This window comes from Nelusetta ayraudi, unplaced genomic scaffold, assembly GCF_046127955.1.
Source record: "Nelusetta ayraudi isolate G7.1 ecotype Tasmania unplaced genomic scaffold, CSIRO-AGI_Nayr_v1 ptg000060l, whole genome shotgun sequence".
NCBI lineage: Eukaryota > Metazoa > Chordata > Actinopteri > Tetraodontiformes > Monacanthidae > Nelusetta > Nelusetta ayraudi.
In genome coordinates this window covers 2,230,371-2,254,335 of record NW_027466110.1, presented here as the reverse complement: position 1 = coordinate 2,254,335, position 23,965 = coordinate 2,230,371, and the positions used below count along the sequence as shown (strand labels likewise).

At 45.3% G+C, this 23,965-nt stretch overlaps 2 protein-coding genes across 7 annotated transcripts in view; both read right to left on the bottom strand.

Annotated features, from left to right (window-relative positions):
* The window catches only part of map3k13 (mitogen-activated protein kinase kinase kinase 13), a 28,048-nt gene extending 19,464 nt beyond the window's left edge, over positions 1-8,584 (bottom strand). Inside the window, exons 1-3 of one of the 3 annotated variants that reach the window (XM_076040191.1) lie at positions 8,484-8,566; positions 7,884-8,012; positions 7,604-7,699 (exon numbers count right to left, since the gene is read on the bottom strand). The gene's annotated coding sequence lies outside the window, so the exon portion shown is untranslated. Of the gene's footprint in view, positions 1-7,603; positions 7,700-7,883; positions 8,013-8,483 lie in introns of all 3 variants that reach the window. The other 2 variants (XM_076040192.1, XM_076040190.1) reach the window with 2 other exon arrangements.
* Positions 8,585-9,259: 675 nt separating this feature from the next.
* Positions 9,260-23,510, bottom strand: trpm2 (transient receptor potential cation channel, subfamily M, member 2). Of its 4 annotated transcripts, none has more exons than XM_076039859.1 (32): positions 23,218-23,508; positions 22,275-22,443; positions 21,999-22,179; positions 20,810-20,973; positions 20,503-20,683; positions 20,337-20,398; positions 20,044-20,244; positions 19,084-19,180; positions 18,360-18,481; positions 17,902-18,285; positions 17,272-17,385; positions 17,067-17,196; positions 16,770-16,915; positions 16,412-16,524; positions 15,952-16,050; positions 15,593-15,806; positions 14,933-15,051; positions 14,712-14,844; positions 14,452-14,623; positions 13,752-13,932; positions 13,472-13,653; positions 13,246-13,378; positions 12,755-12,832; positions 12,398-12,477; positions 12,157-12,296; positions 12,010-12,071; positions 11,845-11,880; positions 11,657-11,743; positions 11,223-11,301; positions 10,789-10,890; positions 10,130-10,246; positions 9,260-10,052 (listed from the first exon to the last, which is right to left on the bottom strand). In XM_076039859.1, exons 1-32 carry the CDS (start codon positions 23,403-23,405, stop codon positions 9,936-9,938), a joined length of 4,383 nt encoding a protein of 1,460 aa, XP_075895974.1. In that variant the 5' UTR covers positions 23,406-23,508; the 3' UTR covers positions 9,260-9,935. The 4 variants fall into 4 exon arrangements, 2 of the variants coding, with proteins under 2 accessions (XP_075895974.1, XP_075895973.1); XM_076039858.1 differs by having other exon boundaries at positions 12,398-12,482; positions 12,760-12,832; XR_012928459.1 differs by lacking the exons at positions 9,260-10,052; positions 10,130-10,246; positions 10,789-10,890; positions 11,223-11,301 and having other exon boundaries at positions 11,704-11,743; positions 13,477-13,653; positions 23,218-23,510.
* Positions 23,511-23,965: the final 455 nt, after the last annotated feature.

Genomic DNA, 23,965 nt, shown 5'->3' with positions numbered 1-23,965 from the left:
CTGACAGGACGACTGTCACTTGAAGTTATGGTCTTTTAGTCGTTTGAAAAAAATGATAAAGGCCAGAAAATCACCAGAACAAAGTTTATTCCCAGCGTGACGTCAATGTCACAACGTCGTACGTGCCGCTGTGTCTCAGCTCGTTCTGATTGGCTGCGTCCTGACGTGTCTGTAAGTGGCGTTCTCCAGAATCGTTCCGATTGGCCAAATAGATCATGTGAGTTACAGAGGCATGATGGGAAGTGACACTACTGCGCACATTCTATGAGCCCATTAATGCGGAAATCAAAAACTCTTTCAGCCTATGTGCTGGGTGAGCAACTCCACTGAAATGAGCGGCATCATGTGTTGCCAGATATACGACTCAAGTTCAATAACCACAGAGGCACACACAACACACGCACACACACATGCGCGCAACTCAATACAGGCAAGCGAGTTCAAATACCTGAGCTGTTTGCTTAGCAGGAACCGCTAGCCGCGTTCTATAAATTCCAAAGTTCACAGATCACGAGCCCGTGCAGTTGTACGCAAAACAATCGACAGCCACACAAGTGGCGTGCAAAAGGGTGCGAGGAACACACAGCCACGTTTTAACACGCGCGTTTCAGGGACACCAGCCACTGTGTGGACAATGTGGTTGAAATCATATGAACCCAAGAGGAAAAAGACGACAAATCAGCTTTTGACTTTTCATATGAGAAGCGGGAACAGTACGTCAGGTGGTTGCTGATTTTCATTTCCCAGGATTCCCGGGAGTTGTATTTGTTAGTATAACAAACAGAGATAGAGAACACAGTGTGGAAAGCTACCATCAGAGACGGACTTTTCTTTTTTCTTTTTTTACAAGCACGTTTTTATAATTTACAGCTACAGCCCTTAGATGGCCTGGTGCAATAACCTCTGCGGTAAAGCCACTAACTTTTGCTCTCAAGTGGAGCCATTCCCACACAGATGACAGTCTCCCTTGCTTCCCCGCCATTTCTACAAATATTCGAGAATGATGATTTAAGCTGGCAGCTGTGGCCAGAACAAAAACAAGGAACAGCTGAATTCTGCTTTAATTACTCAGTAGCGCCGTGACGGCAATAATGTGCTGCACAAATAATGGATGACAAAGTAAATTTCATTCTCATCTCTTGAGAATCGCGTCATTTTTCTTTCAGTTAAACCAACACAAAAAAATAAACTGCTTATGCTTATGGCTTTTCAATAACTCTCACTGCGCGGGGTCACAGTTCTATTTTAGGGGATTTTTTTGGGGGGGGGTTCATTGGACGTGAAAACGCCACCCGGCACTGATAACCTTGTCATCCACGCAACGTGAACCAATCAATGCCTTCCTGCGCCTCCTCTTTTGTCTTCTTCTGTGGTGTCTCAGGTCAGCTTGTGGCAGCTGCTGCCGCTTCCTGCTCTCCTCACAGGTAAGAGGAAACTGATTTATCGATTTGTCTTATGGAATCCGATGCAATCCTGAGGACAAGATGGACGAGCTTGAGCTGGAACTGAGCTGGACCTGAAATCGAAGCAGTCCTGCTGGTGTACAAAGGTTAATAGCAAACTATATTTAACTTTTACGACTCGAACGATGTATGCATTACCAACAGGACTGGTGATAGTTGCTGTGACTAAATACTAATAGTCTGAATAAGCAGATTTAGATGTCGCTATCTTGGATTGATATTCCGATTTTGACTATTGTCACGTCATTTAGCTTTAATCCAGGAGCAGCCGCCACCAGCAGTCACTTGTAGTGTCTCCAAGACTGGCACACAGACAGGATGTCAATCCAGTCGGAGGTGCATGTGGCCCGGGCCTCCGTGTGCGACAGAGCTGTAAACCAAACTGGCCGGGCTCAGTTATACACACTCATTACTATTTCACCAGCAGCGGAACAACAGCGCTGACAGCTCCTGTGTCTGCCGCATTAATAAGAGAAAGAGCAGCAGCGCAGCTAACGGTGGTTTACCTTTACAGTCTGCTGTGACAGTGACACTGGGCCAACTCGCCGCAATGTTAACTGGAATCACTGGTGAGATAAATTGCATGAGGAATGCAATGTTGGAGATGCCGCTTCAGGATGAGGAAAAAGAATAAATACCTAAATTAAGTTCAATCTGTCTTTTCTTACAATTATCTTGTTGGCTCTTTTATCTCAGACATGGATTTTGAGGTTTTTATTTACCCAACATGTGTTTGTCCACCTTCATCTGATAAAGACGAGTCCAACGCACCCTGACACTCTGATAAAGGTGGAAGAACATGCCGGAACATGTCAGGTAAAAAAAAACAACCTTCAAATCTATGTCTGAGATAAAAAATAATAAATATCATTCATTCATTCATCTTCTATACTGGCTTATTCCTATTCAGGGTCATGGGGAATAATAAATATTATAATTCTAAATTTTTTTAGCAAACCAAAGCAGGCTTTATGACAACAACTGCGGAGCTCATCAAACCAAGCGATTAGAAGCTCTATTCAAAATCCAACAACAGAAGTATTTCTCAGCAGTTTTACATACAATGAGCGGTCTACGCAATGAAGGCTTAAATCTTTTCGTTTTGCAGAAGCAAATCTCTGCCACAAATCAAAACGTAACTATTTCTGTGCAACTTGTGCTGATTCTTGTACATGCAGCGCTACAAAAAGCTGGCGAGAGAATTAAATTTGTCACATGTCGGCACCTAATACTCCACTCGTGTACCTGTGAGTAATGTAATTCATTACAGCACGTGTTAGACACGTTTCCTTTGTACCGCTGAAGCGAGAGGGGCAATCGGCGTGAAAAAGAAAAAAAACTACAGCGCAAAGCAATCGGCAGTCAATAAAAAGTCTCTCTTAAACTCAAAGTCTGTTGCCTCCTCCAACCACCAGTCCATGTGGATTTACACACAGGACTTCCATATGGTTCTACACTTCGTCGGTCAAGATGCTGTCAAAGCTAAAAAGTAATTATTAAACTATGGTAAAATTTAGATTGCAGTACCTTGTACAACGCAGCAAGTAGCCTGTACTTTATTTCTTTTGGTCACAACAGAGCTTTCTTCATTCTCTCAGGGCGGCTGATATCCTCCGCAGACATCTCTTCTCTGAAAAAATTCACAAGTGTTTCCTCTGAAGTTTCCTTGTGATGAGACAGACTCACAGCGTGCTGTTGACACTGTCTATAAACTTCTCTCTGGGTTTCATTTTATTGGGTACCATTTCCTGGGACATTAAAAATGACGCATCCGCCACAGCCTCAGGGATTAACCATTCAATGAAAGGCCACACAAGGGTGATGGAAAAGTGCATGTGAGTTCTGGGAAAAGGAGAAGTGAGTTGATGAAGGCGTCCACTCTGCTGCCGGGGTCGGATTAATAACGGAGGTGTGCTGAGGAGGAGGAGGAGGCAGTGGGGGGGGGGGGGGGGGGGGTGGAGGGAGGCAGAGTCCTGTGGCACAGCAGCCGCTGATTCCCAGGGACAGATAATGCTTTGCCAGATTATTGCGCTGAGCCCACCAACAACCCACAGCCCGACCAATCCGGGCTGAGAGGAAATTACATAACAATGACTGTTCAACCCTCCCTGAGGATTCTGCCCACACCACAACAATCCGACAACCCTCTTTGCGAGCTTTGAGAGTTCAGGAGCAAAAAGGGATGAGGAGCAGGAGACAAAAAGTCTGCCCCCCCGTCGGCACGCTGCACGCACGCAGGCAGGCAGGCAGGCAGGCAGGCAGGCAGGCGGGCGGGCACACTGTACGCACCTGGTAATCCCCGGCATGATTTATGGGATTGCGTGCAGGGTCACAATGTGGAGCGCAAGCCGCTTGCTCGTCTTAGATAACGCACAACGCCGTGTAGGCTTTTGTGATTGTTTCCCCGCAGACAATTAGAGGAGCGAGAGAGAGAGAGCGAGTCAGCTCACGCCAAGACGTCTCGTTCGTTAACAGTTTGCCGCGCACGAGGGCGTCGGTGGTAGGTAACACGGCAGCGTGACTGCGGGTGCTGTATGCTGGATGAAGATGCAAAGCTACAGCCGTGACTGCAGGGCAGAGCAAACGCGGCGCCACAGTGCTGCGGTATGGCGCAAACATCGAAGGGTTGCGAGTACAAAGTTGGAGCCATTAATTATTATAACGACTAAATTGGCAAGATATTTAAAAGGCAGTGTTGGACATTAAAAAAAAAACATTGAATCCTTAAATCTTAAATCTTGATTCAAGGGGCAGCATACAATCAATCAATAATTTCACCACCAGATGTCAGAGTTTTATATTGCGGCAAACCAGGAAGAATATTAAGGAGGGAAACAAGGAAGTATCAGCAAAAAGTTGCTTTCCCTGGAAACCAAAGCACCTTCTGATGAATTCAGAAAGTTTTTGTCCAACAATAATTTCTCGACTTAGATTTGCAAATACTGATGACTCACCCGGTTCCATGACCTTCCCATCCTAACTAAAAATCCTATCTATGAACCAAAACAAAAGCCTGCCAAAATCAGTTTTTATATTTCATAGCTCTCAAATGCAAATGAAAGCGCCTCTGCAAAGGACTTAACACCGTGATGAAATGAAATGCTTTTTTAGTAAATGTATTCTGCCCCTGGACGGCACGCTGTACATTTACAACTTCTGTGAAAAATCCCTCACGTTGTATTCAGATGAGCGTTACTTAGGCATGCATACAATGAGCCACGGCTACCCGCGAATACATCTTTTGCTTTCATAATATAGTGCAGAAGCAGAACTCAGAGGTCAGGGACGCAGCCAACGCATTCAACACACACTCACTCACTCACTCACACACACATGCACACGCACAGCCTCTCCGACTTGTGCATGTGCTCCTCCACTCGTGTGTGTTAATATGCTCCCATGAGGCGCTGCAGGCTGTGGTAATTATAGAAGCGCAGCAAGCAGACACATCACAAGAGCCGAGTGCATCCAGAGCCATGTGCAGTTGTGTGAATGCATCGCGAGAGCGCCACTCAGAAATGCTCGTGGACGGTCACACCGACCCCCCTACCCCCCCGAGTTGGCTGCAGTCAGGCTGAGCTCTCTCACTCACCCGACACCCCCAGTTCTCTCCCACCATTCGCGCTCCGGAGAGTATATAGAGCCTGGATATATATTTATATATTTGCCTACCAAAGCCCAAATATTTAAAGACGTGGAGCTTAACCCGAGAACCCGCCACGTCCGTTGCAGTTAGCTGCGCCTCTCAGACCTCCTGACGAGCCCGAAATCTACTTGCGGCAGGGCGGAAAAGTCGCAGAGCAGCCCGCGAGATGCTTCCTCTCCTCCTTTAAACCGTATTGACGTTTCTGGGGTCCGATATAGACGTGGGGCTCGTCTGGCATCCTCTCACCCAGTGGCGTACAGTAAGCTCAGGATGGAGCGGAGGCGGAGCCCCGGCACGCTAGACGGCATCATTACAGAAATGTCACTCTGAAAAGGGAGGAAGGGAGGAGAGAGGGCCTGAGGGGGGAGCGGAGGAGTGGAGGAAACAGGGATGACATTCATCTTCACGTTCCACTTTTAGTCCCAGCGTTTGTTGTTTGGCTTTTTCCACTCAGCTGCCCATCAATGGCGGAGCTGCTGCGGCGGCACGCAACATGAACGGGCCTCCAGCCCGTAAACCTGCTCGACGTGCGCTTTCAGCAGCCAGCAGTCTGGAATTTATTGCTGCGTACCAACCAAGTAAGGGCATGTGAGCTTGAGAGAGACCTGACAGAGTCGAACACAGCAACGTTTAAAAAAAAAAAAGGCCGGTGTTTATCTCCAACCGGTATAACAGCACCTGACGGGATCTTCATGACGATCGGCATCAAACCTGTGAAGTCTAACTCGTGTCACAGACTGTGCAACACATGAATGGGATTATTCATTAAGCCTGATGGGGCTGCAGCACCAACTGGAGTCGTGGGCATGTCAAAAAAACAACCCAAAACAAACAAGCTTGGGTCTCCAGAGCTGGGATTAAAGCGATGGGGCCAGCTGTAAGGCTGCAGCGCTGCTGCTGCTGCTGTTACACATGTCAATTACATAAAAACCACTTCCTGTCTCTATGCCAGAACCGCATCCCCCTCCCCGTCCCGAGCCTGTATGTGGAGCTGGGTTCAAAAGTGGAGGAGCATTTTAACAGCTTCAGTATAATAAGTGGTTAGTGCCATAACTTCGCAGATAATCAGCAATAAAGCGGCAGCACTTTTTAAAAGTAGCAGGATCGCAGCGATTTAAAATGGGACAATTTGAAAAGAGAGAATCTATTTTGCGTTACGGTTACAGTTTAAAATACCACATCTTGAAAACACGGGGAGCAGAAGAAGAAATTGGGACGGCAACCATGTGCCTTTCTGCTGCTAGCGAGTGCGAGGATGCTGCTGCGGTGGCATTTTTCTCAGAACTTAATGACATTTTCAGATGAGAAGCAGAACAACGAAGAGCACTGAGGGCTTTCTGGGAGGCATTTCTCCGTGGAAAAAAAAACAACTGTTTTTGCTTCATTCTTACAGTATTTGCTTTGGTGAGAGTTTTGCTAATGCTGCAGCATGTCCCAACTTTCCAATCAGCATTTAAAGGAGCTGGTTTTTTAGATCAGTTTTTTTTTTATAATGGAACTCCACTTCCCAATAGATTGATACAAATAAATCCAACAGATCCATCTGCAGCTCCAGGTCTTACATCAGCAGACTGCTGACCTGTTGTGCTCAGCGAAGCTTAGCTGTTTAGCCAGTGTCATTGTTCTCAAGTCATGTGTTGCACATGTCATGTGTGACACCGGCCTGCTTGCTCTCTGCTGCGTGCGTCCTGAGCTCTCAGCGACCATCTGACACAAATCAGACACCCGCCTCACATGGACGCCCCATGTCACAACAGCTCCGCGGCACAGCTGCTCTTCACTCTCAGTCCCACGCTGTTTGACGTACGGCCACTCCAAACGTGCGAGCGCCAGCGCGTTTGTCGCTCACGCCAGCGCGTTTGTTGCTCACGCCAGCGCGTTTGTCGCTCACGCCAGTGCGTTTGTCGCTCACGCCAGCGACTCCGCCGTTTCCACCCTGACTGCGCTGCGCTGGGACGCTTCCCGCAGTGCACTCACAGGTCACACTGTGTACCAATCAGCCAAATGTAGCCTCCCCGCAATGACAACAAGCTCGCTGTCACACCTCTCAGGTGTTCTCTGCCATCCAACACCAGGTTTACGACAAGTGAGCAACCACACGAGTGGGCCCATCAAATATATTTTTCATGCGCGAGAAATTTTGATTGTTTTTTGTTTGCACACAAATAAAAAAACAATCAATTCTGATCTTCTGTTAATAATGACATTTTTCCGCAGACTTGACCAATCAGTTGTTCTAATCATAATGGTCTTAGATAGTTTTTTTGTTTTGTTTTTTACAATAAGAAATCAAACATTCACTGGTGTGCTATTAAATAGCATCGACTTCAACAGAGGGTCCGAACTAAAATAATACATTTTCTAAGACTTTAAGCCAGGCTATAAATGTGTATCAGCATTTTATTCCTTGTAAGGCTCGCTCAGTGGACCTAGATTGGACTTAGGACTCATGCAGTTGTTTTCGCTCTGCATTTTATGAGAGGGTGTGACTTACAACTGGTCTCGCTGAGCATTTGGGACTGGGCAGAATATTGAGAAGAGCTCTTAATGCCCCCTTCCCTCCGCAACGCAACGGCCACAGGCCACAGCCCTGGACAGGACGAACAAACTTGATCTTGAGCAACTCTTGCAGCCACGTCGTCATTAAAAACAACACATACATATACTACACCAAAGTACATTGTGACCTGAGAGAAAAACAAACATTTATCCAGCACCCACTATAATTTGACCTCCTCCTTCTCCTCCAGCTGCAACCAGCGGCGCAGACAAACCTGTAATTCCGTCCTCCTCCTCCTTCCTCCTTCTCCTCCTCCTCCTCCTCCTCCTGCTGCTGCTGCTGCTGCCGCGGCAGTTCCGAGACGACAGGAGTCTCTCCACTGTTCACATCCGACAACAGCTCACTGATACCACGGTCCGCTCGGTTACATAATGAAAGCGAAAAGAATCTCTTAACCTTTTAATGCGCCCCGTGCGTCCCTATCTAAATCCGTCCTGTCTGTTCGCATGTTGGCCGACGGTGGGTTCGGTCCGTTTTTTTGTTTTATTTTAGGTTCATTTTTGTTTATTTTATGGTTTTCCCCGAAACTCGGACACGACGGGAATGTATGCTTCTTGTTGTTTGTTTTGTTTTTTTTACTCATTCATAAACACTATAAACAGTTGTCGTAACACTACGACGTCGTGTTGACGCACAATATCGTTCGTAGCAGTCACAACGCAAGCAGCACCCAGCGTCGCCGCGCCGGTTAACAAATATATGAAATAAACAAACTTAAGAGTAGTAAATTAAAAACCATGTCGTCTTTGAACAGAGAAGATTGTGGGGTTTTTTTGTTTGTTTGTTTTGTTTTTTAAAGAACATAAGAGGTTACCGTTTAGCTTCGCTGAATCCCACAGAGATATCCACTTGTCCCCTCCGTCTCTCAGTCGTCCCATGTATTTATGATGCAGTCCAATGGCGAGAGAGCGAGAGCTTCACACGTCACTTCCGGACTCTGTCACCTGTAAACTCAATGCGCTTCTTGTCAAAGATCGTCTGTGTGTCCATCAGAAAGATGGCTGGTCGGACCCAAATTCAAACTTCAACTTCGTTTTACGAATATGAAGAAGAGAAAATTGATCAATCCACGTTGTTTGCATTGCATTTTTCTGAGGAATGTATTTTTTTGTCTAATTAATAAAACAGATAGGTAGATAGATAGATAGATAGATGTCCAAAATGTTTAGGATACTAACTGACTAATCATCAATGTTGTCTTTGCGTACAGCATAAATAACGAAATGATTGGTGCTCCATTATCATGTTGCATGATTTTGCAATGACCAATAAGATCTTGGTTTTGTCTGAAACACGACTACGTCTGATAACATCAATTAGTAATTGGTATAGGGTTTGATTTTAATATATCACATCATCAACAAATTTTGACCGAAGTGAGAGGTCTTAAATATGTTTTTGTCTTTGATGAGGAGGAGGCTAAAAATAGCTTGCGTATCTTTTTTAAAGGCGCTGCAAGCCGAGATTCCACGCTGACGGTGGCAATAATAATGTTATTGAAATGAGGGTGATGATGGTGATAATAATAATAGGCTACATAAACTCAGCGTTTTTGCACTTGAACAAAATCAGACAAAATCTCACAGAAAGTCAAGTAATTGTCAGTATGTCATTCATTTATTTTATAAATTGATGATTGTTTAAAAGCCAGGTGTCCTAAGGTGCATAATACACACATGAGAAAATCTCTGCAGGAAGAAATATTAACAAGCCACTCATGACCCACCTAAATTGAGAGTTGTTAACATGTGAAAAGCAAATACAAAGTAAAATCAGATCCTAAGCAGCGACACAGTCATTGTTACAGAGAATGGTTTCTTTTTTCTTTATATGGAGATACTGAGTGCTTTCAGTCATTTTACTGTATGATTACTGAGTTAATACTATGAACGGTAGAATTCCATCGCTGCATGTCAAGCTTGTATTGTTCTGTTCAGAACAATAAATATTTAATAGAAGTGAGAATACTGTGAGACAAAAGGAAGTGAAATTTAGATAGCTAGAAGAAGTAAAAAAAACAAAAACAAATTCCATTCTATGCTTCACATTTGACAGTCTATCCCTTAAGGCACCCCTTCTCAATGAGCACAAAGCTTATTATTTATCATAGTGTCTTTGGTAAAACATGCATATTTAAATGTCCTTTGGCATTTGTGCAAATAGTAGCAGCATAGTATCATTTTAACAGTGCTTGGTATTTTTCTCTTTCTCTTTTTTTTAGTGGAACAAAATCAGCAGAAAGGCCACGAAAAGAGAATGAACTACATCAGAACTTCCTGTTGTGCTGCGCGGCCACCCGTCTCAGAGAGTCTTGATGTTCCGTCATGAGTCTGCTTTTGCCGCTTAGCTCATGCCACTGGAGGACGTTGTACCCACTCGCCACCTGTGGTATTGAACAGCAGGAGATCAAACACCCGCAAGGATTCTGTTTGGAAATAGAAAGAGTTGATGTAGCCTGACCGTGTCGTTGATATCCGTGATCACTGGGCTTCTTCTGTCCAGGTGGACGTTGAGGACGGTGTTCTCCACCCAGGCGTTATCTGTGTTCTTGCAGTGGTCCACGTAGCCTTTAAACACCTGAAACGCAAGTGCTCCTTAAAGACTAAAAAAAAAAAAAATGGTAGCAGTGGAGGAGAGTAAACTGGAGCATTCAGTTTTAGCAGAAATGTAATGGTGCGCCGCCACTGCCACGAGAGGTGACCTCATTCCAGGGCTGTAAATAATAAACTGGCTGCTGAGGCTGGAATTTCCCGAACACGCACAAGTCCATAAAATACTTCTCAAGTTAACAGAGCAAATGAGCGTGAAAGTGTTGTGGTGTCGTTGGAATTTTTATGTCTTACAGCTTAACTAACTTCTCTCAGGACCTCTGTATTGTTCAAAGCTTTCTGAACTGTCACCTTTACAGACTTCTGAAACACATTTTAAAGGTCTTGATGATCAAGCATTTGCAACATATATACATCTATTGTATTTTTTTCAAAGTGCGCACTCTCCTCAGTCAAATGCAACACTTTCTCAGGCTGATTTGACTATTCAACCCATTAAATTAGCAGCTGTGCGTAATATTTACTTGCAGTGCTAAATTAAAGCTCCACCTGCGTGTTGCCGAAACCTACCTTTATTCCTTCGGACATTTTTTCAATTAATGTTTCATATAACGTGTCTCCCAGTGTCGTCTTTAGGCTGGGTGGCAGGTGCTCATCAAAATCGATGGGGCCCTGCAATTTATGAACATCACAAAATCATCCAACAGTTCTTCAAAATCAGTTGCTGTTTCTTTTTCTTTCTTTCTTTTTAAAAAAAAAAAAAAAAAAAAAATTCTGCACATAATGGTGAAAAAAAAAGAAAACATTCAATATAAAATTAACAAGATCAGATAAATAAATAAATTCACCCAAAAATAAAATAAAATAATAATGAAATAATGAAAATAAAATAAATAAATAAATAAATTAAATGATAATAAAAATGGAGACAAAGTACAAGAGACAGCAGTAAAAAAATTAACAAAGTAAATATTATTACGGTAAAAGTAAAAAGCCAGGCTCACCCCAGGCAGAGACAAGGTGCCTGTTTTTTCATCATAAACTGCCAGGTATTCCAGAACAGATCGTTTCTTGGCACACCAGCTACAAATCACACAAATTAGTTTTTTTTTAGGCCCTTTTCATAATAATCAACAACAAACTATTGACTAAAAAGTCTTAAAAGTAAATAAATGAAATAGAAAATAGAGACCAATCATGTGATATAAACAGTTATAGGAGAATGTAAGTCATAGTTACATAATTCAAAGGAAGAAAATCAATGGAAGAGGCACTTATGTGAGTCTTCACAGTCAAGAACAATTGTGATTTAGAATAATAAAAGGATTAAACTGCCTTATTTCATCTTGTTGTTTTTTTCCTAGCGACCGTTTACGTGGATTTGCTCAGATATGTATGAGAATATTTTTTCTTGAAGTTTGTCGTGTTACATACATACCGTGTTAAGACAAGATCTAATTTGCGGTTTGGCCCGAGGTGGCTCAGTGCACCTTTACCACAGATGCCCGTCCTTCCGCCTGGGTTTCTGACAAAGCGAGACATATGCATCAGACATTACGACAAGCTTTTAAAAGGTTTCTCAAAGTACCTCTCGATGTGCCGAGATTATTGCGGTTAAGATCATACTTGTATGAGAACTTGTCTGCGTCCTCTGCCGTTGACCTGCAATTGCAAATAAAGGGGATGAGGCTTCTGGGTACTTGCAAAGTGGACCGAAGTTAAACTGATTTGAAAGATTTGAAATGCGCCTTTATTGTAGAGTCACAGTCAACCAACCACGCAATGCCCTACCCGTCCGGGGTGTCCTCCGCCTTTTCGGAGTAACCTGTTGGGTCATATTCGATGAAGCTCACCTGCAGCAGGACGACAAGCGGTCCAGGAGGTCAGACGCAAAAAATAACCAGGATTGTGGTCAAATTCTTTTGAGTGGTGAAATACCTGCCATGGCACCTTCTCCTCAGGCACGGGGAAGCGGGTAACTTTGCTGTCCGGGTAGTAAAACTGACGGGCGTTGACGTGGAATCTGCCCTCTTTTTCCGAAGCACTGGTGTAGCTGGGCTTGTCTGTCGTCGTTGACACTGTTGGGAGGGAAATGAGAGCTGACAAAAGAGGGGGAAATGTACAATATGTTTGAGTTTTAACTGTCAAATTAAAGCAAATAATGAAGTAATTTTCTGACGGGGTGGTTGGGCTCCTTGAGCTGTGAAACCCTGAGATTTCAAACTGTCCATAATCCACTGCAGGGCTTTCGCTGACTGGGAAACCTGGTGAGACAGTGCGAGGCCTGTGAGCATTACAAAAATTGAATTGTATCATCCTAGATCGAATTACGCCCGTCATACCCAGTGGTAAAACACATCAAAGTAACAATGCGGGCCAACAAATGAGATTTTTATATATATATATATATATATATATATATATATATATATATATATATATATATGTGCTTTGCAGTTTGTCAACATGTTTTTATAATAAATGGAACGTGGCGCACGTGAACGTGACATCAGTAGCATGACATGTCAATGAGGTCACAACCTGCTCCTCCAGTCGAGCCAGCCGTTTCGTGACGTCCTCTTCCCTCTCCAAGTGATCGGATATGGTGGCAACCCTGGAGAAGAAAACAATAGTGTTTTATTTAACTCACTGTGGGCCGGCCTATATTGTCCAATCGCTGAATGAAAGAAAGTCCTTTAAAGACCTCCTTGCTTGAGATCAGTGGTTCTCCACTGGTGGAGTCTTCAGACCCACATGTATCCTTATAATAAAGTCACGACCCAAATTTATTCCACAGCACTCAAATTTATTCCCAAAAAATAAAAAATGCTAGCCCACTTTCTATCTTGTCTAGTAAATAAATTATTGACATTACTGAATGAAAAATATGCGCTGTTCTGCAGAACAGGGAGACGGAAATCTTTTCCATAAGGTTTATGTCATTTACTATGCTCATCCACTCCACCTGCTTTTTTCCCACCTTTGGGTCGCGGCCCACCAGTTGAGAAACGCTGCTTTAGATCTTACTTTTGGGACGTGTCCAGGATGCGTCGCTCCATGCTCTGGTTGTGCTCCTCCTGCGTTTTCAACAGGTATCTGTCCTTCATCAGCGCCTCCCAGGACAGCATCTCGTCCTCCTCGTTCACAGGGAGCGCAGTCTCTGCAAGGCAGCATCGCAGACGGCCATGCGATCAAGAGCAACTTTGACTTTTAGTGAAATGCAGAGGCTCGCGATTTGCACTGTGTGACTCACTGAACTCTTTGTGCAGGATTTGGGGCCTGCACAGCAACAGGAACCTGATGAGGATGTAAAGGTGGCTGAAGACGATGAAAGGAGGCGGCGCAGCAGGGCGGCTGTGATACTCCTTGATGAGCTGATATCTTTGGAATTTCCATATTCGGTCGGTGTTCTCTTGAACCTCCTCGAACGTGAAGCTGCGCGGCAAACACAGAAAGAGGAAAGAGTCGAGCGGCTAAGAGAGCAGGGCTGCACGGGGGGAGGTGGGGCTTCAAAGATGGGGAGACACACTCACTTGAAGATAGCTATGAGCAGGTTCAGCAGCAATATGTTGGCGAAGAGCAAGTAGACGCAGAGCAGGATGATGGTGAGCCACTCTGGGAAGGCTGGTGTTTGGTTTTCATTGAGCACCGGACACTTGGGCTTCAGACGATCCGAGCCGTCCATGGTGCAGGAGTTGATGTCAAACGCAGCATCTTCGCAGGAAAACACAATGAAACGCATGAAAAACTGTTTCTACAATTAGAGCTTGTAGTTGTAAAAGTGTTGGTGCCTAAATGTATATTTTATCTATATTAGTATATTAATAATTTACATTTATAAAGGACAATCTTACAGTATGGTTTATTTGAATTAAAATTATAACTTTAAAAGGAAGGCTTTTATATTGAAAGGTGATCCTTGGTTGTTTAAGGGTCTTGCATTGTGGGTGGAAAAATAAATGGAGAAATGTTTGTTTGGATGAGGATGGAAGCTGGTGTGGGTCAAGCCAGACTGGGAGGGTGGAGCCCAAAATACATTTGCCCTTGTTTTTGTTACTCGTTTTGTTTTCTCCACTTTCTTGTCTCAAGAAAAAAAAAAAAAACTCAAGAAAATAAATCAGTTGATTTCACGTCATGGTCAGACTGGATTAAACGGATTTTCGAGGTAATTGAGAAAACTACGTGAGCTAAGATGACAGAACTACAGCAAGGTTACAACTTCACATCACTCACAGTCAATATTTGTGGGAAAATCGCCAAATATGATGCGGTAAGGCTCATAAACGGCCCCGCGGAGAATCCAGTCCAGCCGAGCATCGTTGTGGATGAGGATGCCCTGCTTTGCCACCCCGTACGCCACCACCCAGATACTTAGCAAAAACATGAAGAAGAACAAATCCGTCATCTGCAGGGGGTGAGAAACACGGACACACGAGAGCGTGAGAACTGGTGCCAGGTGACTCTCATCTCACACAGACATGCATGTTTCTCACCATTCTCCTGACGATGATGATTTTGGGTCCCAAAGTCCGGCTGATGGTGAAGATGGACATGAGACGAAGGCAGAAGACCACAAAATCTATGCAGAGGATGACTTTACCAGCATAAAACAGCCGCACGGTCAGCCTGGGAGAGACAGAGTCGTCATTCAGTATTTAGGGAAACATTCCAAAGGCCTGCAGACACCCCGCGGACTGGAGGAGGGTGGACCTACCTGAGTGCAAGACCAATGACGAAGAGGATCATAGACAGGAGATCTAAAATGTTCCATATGTCATTGATGTACCGCCTGGCTTTCTTTTGAAGCGCAAAGCTGTCCGGATCTTGAAAAAACTAGAGGCAAAATAGAATGAAAAGCAGTAGTTTGAGATTTTAGGAAACACCTTCAAAATGATCATAGAAGCAATTGATTGAATATCATAAATACAAGTGTAATATAATGTTACGTACTGATAACATAAACTTTAAATATCATAATGACTGCAATGAGAGCTTTAACCACAAGGGGGCTATATAGTCCACAGAAATTATTTTGCTGCACAAAGGGCTTTGATGTTTTTCTTGCTGATTGAAATACTTTTAAAAGGACCTTAAACATCTGACTGATTGTGTGTATATGTGTGTATATATATATATATATATATATATATATATATATATATATATATATATATATATATATATCAAAAGTACATATACATACTGTAGATATAAATTCCTAAAAGGTATTACCACACTTCTTGTGCTGTATATTTTGATCAATGCACTGATTTATATTAGCTGTGTGTGTGTGTGTGTGTGTGTGTGTGTGTGTGTGTGTGTGTGTGTGTGTGTGTGTGTGTGTGTGTGTGTTTGCTTCATCACATTCTCTCACCTGTCTGATCTCCTCACACACCAGCGTGACCAGCCAGACGTACAGCAGGATCTCCAAGGGGGAGGGCCAGACCTGGAAGTCGATCATCAGCACCCAGGCAAACAGGAAGAGGAAGGCGAAGTAGGACACGATATTCCAGTAGAACTTGACCTGCGGTGAGGTGTACAGGCAGCGCAGTTTGGAGCATCTATCCAGCGGCTTTAAGTGCTTCAGCCTTGGGGGGGGGGGCGACAGAGAGGCTCACGGTTCACAACTCAGTGGTTACCAGTTAGAACGTTTCCCTTTCAATTTGTCTGAAATTTAAGTATTTCTTTCCTCTAATTTGATCCAAGTTCAAGAACATGTGACTGTCCACTTACCGGCTGTGTAAGTTTACTTTTGCTACACTTCCCGTCACTTTCTCCATGGTCTTGATCTCGTTACGTTTCTCCGCCTCTCTCTGGATGACTTCATCGCGTCTAGGACAGACACATTTTCAGAAACTATCAATGAACAACTCTCTAAAATCTGTTGCAACTGGGAGAAATAACTTCTATGAAATGTGTTGCCTTTGTGTTAGACTGCAAACTGCTACCCACGTTATGGTGGACAGGCAGCAACCACTGGTGTTTGCATCAGGTCAAAGTTTAGAAAATGCTTTCAGCTTCAGGTACAGGTGGTATGCAGTCATCTGAGACTAGTTCACATACATCTTACCACAGATATTCTAAATTAATATTCTCACATAATTGGTCTGCTTTTTTTGTGACGAAGAAGAACGTTGCCAAACAAACAAACAAAAAAATCCTCTTTCATCAGGGGGTTTATAATGAAACTCACCTGAACATGAGGGAACCCGTGTAGATGAGCGGGAAGAAAAGCATGCAGAGCAGCACTCTCCACACCGGGTTGTCAACTGAGAGCTCGCCGCACCAGATCTGAGTCAGAAGAGCCTTGGGGAAAGACATTTGATCAGACCGGCGTTCCGACACACATCTGGGCCATGAGTCTAATTATTGCTTGTCACGGTGCTGGCCAATCAGAGCCCATGTGAGTGTGACAAAAAATATTTATTGTATATTTTAAAAGGGTTACATCACCAAAATGGACTCCAAATTAAAAGTTGGAACCATTCAGTATAAAAAAAAATAATTAAAAGCAGTCCTTAATGCTCCTCCCCCTTCACAGCGAGCCCCACCTGGACGCCTGAGTGAGCCACAAAGTTTTTATCGTCGGCCTCCAGTGCCAGTCGCAGGCACGTCGTCTTTCCCCAGTACGGCGACGCACGAACCAACAACTTCTGGGCCCGTTCTGTATTGCTGTTGTGACACTCAGTGAACACACCTGGGAGAAACACACACACACACACACACACACACACACACACACACACACACACACACACACACACACACACACACACACACACACACACACGTCAAATCAGCTGCTGACCTCACATATCTGACCCCAGCGTGTCCCGGTGATGTTGTACCAATGGCGCGCTTCTCATAGTGGGTGGCCAGCTCTCTCATGGACTCGGCCTCGTCGGCGTCACTTCCTTGCTTTGCCAGTTTCTTCAGGATCTTGGTAGCGGCCAAGGCAGCCGCCGTGCAGTCCAGGCACTGAAGGCAAAAACTCATTTACACACAAGCGGACGTAAGGACGCGAAAGAGAGATTTTTTTTTTTTCTTGGTCACCTGCTCCCAGGCGATCTCCGCCAGCTCCTTATTGTTCTGAACGATGGCCCACAGGAAAAGGTCTCTGCCGGGGTCCTTGACTGCAGCCTCGGAATCTGGCTGATTTTTAGCCAGCTGGAGGAGGGGTTGCCATGGTTAGGTAAAAATGACACCTCTTCCCTCCCCAGGAGTTTTTAAAGTCATCCCGCAAAATGTCGTAATTGCAGATAAGAGAAGATTGCCCAGTTCCCAGAATACATTGCAAGTGAGTGAGATCAACCTCTAAAACAGACAAAGGCCTGATTACCCTCTAGAACTCTAGAACTCTAGAACTCTTCCCTGCTGTGTGACAGACAGCATTCTGGACATTTTTCCTGGACTCAATGACAAATGATGCACTCATGGTTTAGAAAACCTTGCTGATCAATTAAACTGTCTTTTTGACATCTGCTTTGGTTGTTTGTTGTACATAGATTGATTTGAATGTTTGTGTAACTATTGTTTTGCTACAACAGTGTAGTTCCCCTATTTGGGATCAATAAAGTCATATCTATAGATAGACATAGATAGACATATCTATCTATGTATCTATCTATCTATCTATCTATCATAACAACAGATGGTCGCGCAATCACAGCTAAAAACGCTCACCGAGTCTGAGGACGACTCCTCCAGGGACATGCTGAAGCTGTTCAGGCTGGTAGTGGGCGGGTAGAGCTGCTGGGTGAAGCTCCCCAGCAGGTGGCGCACCTCGTCCGACACGTGGCACAGGGAGATGGCGTTCCCGAAGCTGTCGCGGGGCCTGAAGCCGCCCGCGTGGAGCTGGTTGCGCCGGTGGTGGCGGCGGGAGCCGTCGACGCGGTTGGCCACCTTGCAGAGGAAGAAGCAGCCGGGCATCTGCTGGTAGAGCTTGCGGAGGGTGTCGTCGTCCTGCAGGAAGTCCCGCAGACTGGTGCCGGTCTCTAGCAGCAGGCGCACAAACTGGGGCTTGTGGCCGACCAGGGCGGAGAACATGGCCCCGTGGAGGTCGCCAGGCTGGATGGGAAGAAACTCGTTTTGTGTTTGCTTTTTTACTTGCTTGGAGGGGGCGCTTTTTTAATTTTACCCACCTTCCACTGGCTCTCCTCGGTGAAGATCTCAGTCTTGGCGATGTCCACTCTGTTCCAGGCAATGGCCAGTTCCAGCTGCCTTTTCCAGCTGTCACTTCCCAAAGACTCGCTGGTCTTGGAGGCTGAGTTGATGAGGAAAGGGCACTGTCATGATGTGTGTGGTCGTAATATTTTACCAACCAAGGCTCAAGCTCCCGGTGTTTAAGAAATGTACCACAATGGATGTTCTCCACTTCTTATTTGCTTGTTTACTACGTGCGTAAAGCCATTAAATCTGAAACTACTGGAAGATTATTTGGAATTCGCTGGAACATGACAGGCTTTCATTTGGATGTGCATTAGACAGGCTTGAGGCTGCTTGGGGGAAAAAAAATAATGGAAGGCAGTGATGGAACACAGTGGCGGACGGAGCATTTTTATCAATATGGATGAATCATCAAGAGACACAGGCCTAAGTGACTGTTTGGAGCACTTTGGCTGAGTACACTTTAAACACTGTGCATTAGACTCTCTCCAAGCGGGTTTAATCTGTCTCTCTCAAGGAAAATACAAGGGTGGGCAGAATACATTTAGAAGAAAAAAAAAAATCACTGTCTCAGTTTAAAAAAAAAAATCACTGCAGTCCTATTTGGAAGCAGCTATTTTCTGTCAAGCCGAGTGAAAGCCAGACTGCAATGCACTGAAATGCAGTTTTGTGCACTTGTAAGACAAGCGAAATCCCCACCTTTTAGCAGCGCTTGCAGAATAGCCACGTCCACGTCGCCGTGATTGTCCTCGCAGGACACCGTGAGCAGGTGAGACATCCTGATGATGTCCTGAATCTGGATCAGAGAGAAGATGCAGCCACATATGGACAGTGGTTTCAGTGGAGCTGAGCAAAAATGATAGAAAAATAAACATAGAAGCATAGAATCTGAAAAGACAAAATAATCACTGTGCCAACTATAATCAGGCACATGTGGGAGGCTGTACCAGGAAATATCTGGGGCCGGTCCAAAGGACATCTGCGTGCCATTTGACACATTAGCGGTAAAGAGCTCTGCGTTATAGGCTGTGGCCATTCCACAATCCAGTTTTGAGATCAACCATCATCAGTCATGATCATCAGCAGAGGGCAACTGATCGATGCAGGTCTTAAATAACACGCAGCTAGGTTGGAGTTATCTATAAATTCTCCTCTGGCCAGCAGATGGTGGAAAACGTGCAACGTGAGACATTTGAATGAAAACTACATCGAGTCGGCCATCATTTTTGCTATCAAAGTTGACTACATTTCCTTCTCCCCTGTTTTAGCGTTTCTTTTTCCTACCCAGCGACTTGGAAAAAAAGAGGAGCAGCTTCTGCTCTGTAACGGCATCTAAATCCAATAATCTTATTTCATTACACATTGTCAGTATTTCCCAGAAATTACTTTTTGTCCTTATGTCTGTGACATTCTAAAAAAGGGGCTGCTAGTATTTTCTGTTCAGTTTTTGTCTTTAATCAGTTTAGTCAAGCTGAAATATCTGGACGTTTCTTTGAAATAAAATGTTGGTTGGTTGGTTAAGCCTGTGATGTTAAAAGGTGAACTGAGGGGAAATGAGGTGTTCAGAGTGCTGATCTTTCTTTTTTTTTTAACCAGTTGTTTGATAAACGGGAAACGATCGATTGAAAAAACGGTTGGTTTGGTCTGAGGCTCACAGACCTTCTTGGTCCACTCTATGATCTTGAGGTGGGTGAAAGACTCGTACTCCTGACCAAAGAACCTCTTCATCAGGTGTCGGATGAGGGAGATGGTGACGTCGCCCACTGGCAGCCCCGCTACCTCGGCGATGACGTCCGCTATCCTCCCGGAGCCCTCCAGGATCACGCACGGCGTCCCGTTCAGCATGGCGTTGTATATCGTCTGAGAGAAACAGAGACAGATGGAGCAGATGGAGAGATGCGAGGAGGGGGGCGGGGGGAGCGGGAGGGGGGGCAAGACGACTGACGACTCACGTTCAGTGTGCCTGGACCTCCGTCCAAAACCACACACACCGCAGGGATGGTCACACCGCTCCCTGGAGGTCAGACAAATCAATAGAAATCAATGTTGAGAAGGCCGACAGATACCTCAGATCTGTGGCGGTGACTCGGATGAGATTTATTTTCGCCGTCTTTCCACCTTTGTGTCCTAGACTCTTCCCCGAGATGCACTTCTCCAGACACGTGCGCAGCTCGATCTCCACGCCGTACTGGCCCTGAGTGCCGTCGTCCACCAGCAGGAAGTGGGTGTGGTTGCTGTCCAGACAGGAGAGGTGGCCTTGGCCCTTAATGTCCATGGTGTAATGGGCTGGAAAACATCCCTGCAGAGGGAGCGAGAGGGAGAGGAGGGAGAGAAGGGGGAGAGGAGGCCGGCGGTGGGAATCATTTATCTTCCTCCACCTCAAATCCAATTAGCGCGCCTGAAACATCTCAACATCGTCGGGTACCTCGGCGTGCACCAGAGCCTCCCTGTTGTGGATGATGCCCCACGTCGCCACGCCAATCGCCACGATCTGACCGCTCAGGGAGTTGCTCAGGGCGTAGTCCCTCACAGCCTGGCCCACATGCTTCATCACGCCCGTGTGCGTGCCGCCGGTGATGATCCACGCACCTGCAGACAACACGTGGTGCATGCGTGGTTTACGCAAATAAAAAGAATAAGACAAGCCAAAGAAATATCATCAGGTAACAGTAAATCAAGGGAAGGTTTTATAGCCTAAAGCTCATCATCTGGGTGTTCATGGTATTTGGAGTTGTAAACTTTGATTTGAGCAGGAAGATCAACACTCTGCTGTGCACCTTTGACATTTCAACCACTGTCGGGATTTCACCTGCGTTCGGCAGCCAATCGGCTTCTTTCTAGCGGGGACAAAACCAGGAAGTGGCTGCTGCCAGAGACCTTGAGAAACCCCAGAAGATGACGAGGAAAAAGAAGAGGAGGGCTAGCTGCCGCTAAAGAGATTAGCCTCGATTCTGCAGCACTGCAGCAGCAGCAGCAGCAGGAGCAGCAGCAGCAGCAGGCGTTCCATTAGAGCTGAATGATGTTTCCACAGTAAAAGACGAGCTGAAGTCTGAGCTTGATGGACAGGAAGGTTCTTCTTAAGGGCGGTCAGCTGAAGTTAGGGGCCGATCTTTGTGACAGACAATTTAATTCATCGATTGTGTTCTGATTATATAGAATGAGCCGAACTGTATATATTCTGTATTTAGATTTCTGCAACAGACTTTATTCAGCAGTTTCTATGATGAGGATATTCTCAAAACTACAGTGGCCCGGCAGTTTATGGACAAGGAAATAAAACCCATTGAAAAAGTAATGAGACAGCAAACATGCTGTTGTGTATAGAAACTACGAAACATGATAGTGTATTAAAATCAGCTTTTGACATTAGATCAATAGAAAAAGTGACACAAAGACATTCAAAGTACTCATAACTGTGAGATGATTTGTGAGCAGTTAATAAGGTAAGTCTGCGCGGTGACCTTTTCAGAGAGTTTTATAACACGGAACCTTTGGCAGCATCAACTGGAGGCGGCCATAAAACACACAACTGGTCTGGCTAATCATTGGCACATGTTGACATCCGACGCACACACACGTACACACAATCATTTCCCTCGCCAACCCAGGCTCACCTGTCGTCTGGGCCACTTTGACCAGACCTCTGCGGAACATGTCCTTGAGGCGCGACTTGAGGTAGAAGTTCTTGGCCCCCCCGGTCACCGAGATGAGCAGGTTGGGAGGCGAGAGCTTCCACTGCTCGGTGAGGAGCTGGTAGAGGATCTCCGGGCTGGTGTCCGAGGAGACGCGTGCGTACTGAAACACAGTTAGTAGTCGTGGTTAGGTAGGTTTGTGCAGCAACCACAAGGGGGGACAGAGAGAGAAAGAGCAGAGAGAAAAGACGCCTTCACCTTCCCCGACCTTTGACCCAGGCCGCCGAAGCTGATCTTGCCAAAAGCGTCAGTGGGCACTTCGCGGATGTGCCTGTCCCTGTTCCAGGTCTCGTCAGTGTCGCTGTCTGACTTGATGGCTTCTTCCGCATGTTGGCTCTTTGGGTAGCCACACTTACAAATACTGCCTCTGTTTAGGGACGACAAATTATACATATATTCTTTTAGCATTTTCAGATGCAGATGACCAGCTTCACAAAATATTTAACCTTCTGTTTCAGCCTGCTCACACAACCCATACAGAGGGCTACATCCTCTTGCAGACCTTCTCCTATCTTACCTTAACTTTATCGTTTGCCACTGCAACAAACTGCTGCTTTGTTGGATCTTATACATGCTTGGACGGATACAAAAATAAAGCAACGAGGACAAACAAAGCTGACCCCTTTGTGACATCACAAGTGGCCGATCAGTCAAAAGCAGAGCGAGGAGAGGAAGTCCATTTCTCGTCCCCGCAGACATGTGACTGTTGCAAAGGACTGGTGAAGTGAAGTTTGCACAACAGTAGAAATCCGCTACACAATCAGTACAGCTTTGCTCAACTATGGGCTTTCAATACGTTGTGAAAAATATGAGGAACTTAACACTGTGTGCTTATCATTCAACATAATTCTTAGCCACCATCATGAGGGTTTAAAGCATAAAGTGTCAGCTTGTCATCAATTGCACTCTGTGTTTGTTTGATTAGAGGAACTCAGCATCAGATCAAATAAATCTTCTGATCCTGACTGAGGCATTTAAAGATCGCTGAGTCCAAAACAATACTCAGTGACAACTCAGCAAGTGCACAAGAAGCAAGAGGCAGAAGTCGTCTGTTGGTTTACGTTCATACAGTGAGAGTTTAAATGGAGTCAGTCATGCAGAAGTAACTCATGGAGCTCAGACAGAAGGCGTCTCGTCCTACCTGCCGCCGTCGCTTTCAAACAGGCAACACTCCTTCTTGCTGACATTGCTCCGGATCCACTGCTTGAACAAGGACTTGCAGGCACCGCGCTGGAACAGAGCAGGGAGAGACAGGTGGTTAGACAAGCCGGACCACGTTAGCACCACCTCGTGCATCATCATCTGAGACTCCACTTCCACCTCCTCCATCCTCAGGGTGTCAGGCGGGCTTATGGAGCTGCCGTTGCTGCCAGCGGCGCCTCTGGAAAGCAGAGAGGTCAGTCAGGGAGAAGAGAGAAGGAGCCTCTGCAGCGGAGCGCCGTTTGTGCTGGCTCACCCCCCCCTCCCCCCACCAAGCACCGCATCAGTGATGTCAGAGATGAAACCTGACTCAGGCTTCCTCCTCAGGCAGACAGCAGCAGACTGGCCGCAGAGCCGCCGGGATAAGGCGCCACGTCCGCATCGATACTGGCTGCAGCGTTGAGATTATCTTTACATGCTGAATTTAGTCCAAGCGCGGGTAATTGGAACACACTGCTATCTTGAGCAACCTCCAGTTTGTTCTCTGTGTAATACAGATAACTTGACAAGCTGTTGGGAGAACAGTTAGTATTATTTTTGTTTGTTTTTTAAATTTTCATAAATATTATTATTACCACTAATAATAAAACTAGTTCTAACAAAGCACCTGTTGATTGGTAGAAGGGTTGAGTTAGGGCAACTGGACTTGTTCTGGTGATCTTGAAGACGCTTCGCCTCTCACCCGAAAG

Bases quoted from the DNA above. Each gene is read 5' to 3' on its own strand.
- trpm2 (XM_076039859.1), bottom strand. From the start codon at position 23,405: ATGGAGGAGGTGGAAGTGGAGTCTCAGATGATGATGCACGAGGTGGTG. The intron at 22,180-22,274 runs GTGAAGGCGTCT...ACTGTGTTTCAG, and splicing joins TGGGTCAAAGGTCGGGGAAG to TACGCACGCGTCTCCTCGGA. The intron at 20,245-20,336 runs GTGAGTCGTCAG...TGTTTCTCTCAG, and splicing joins GAGGTCCAGGCACACTGAAC to ACGATATACAACGCCATGCT.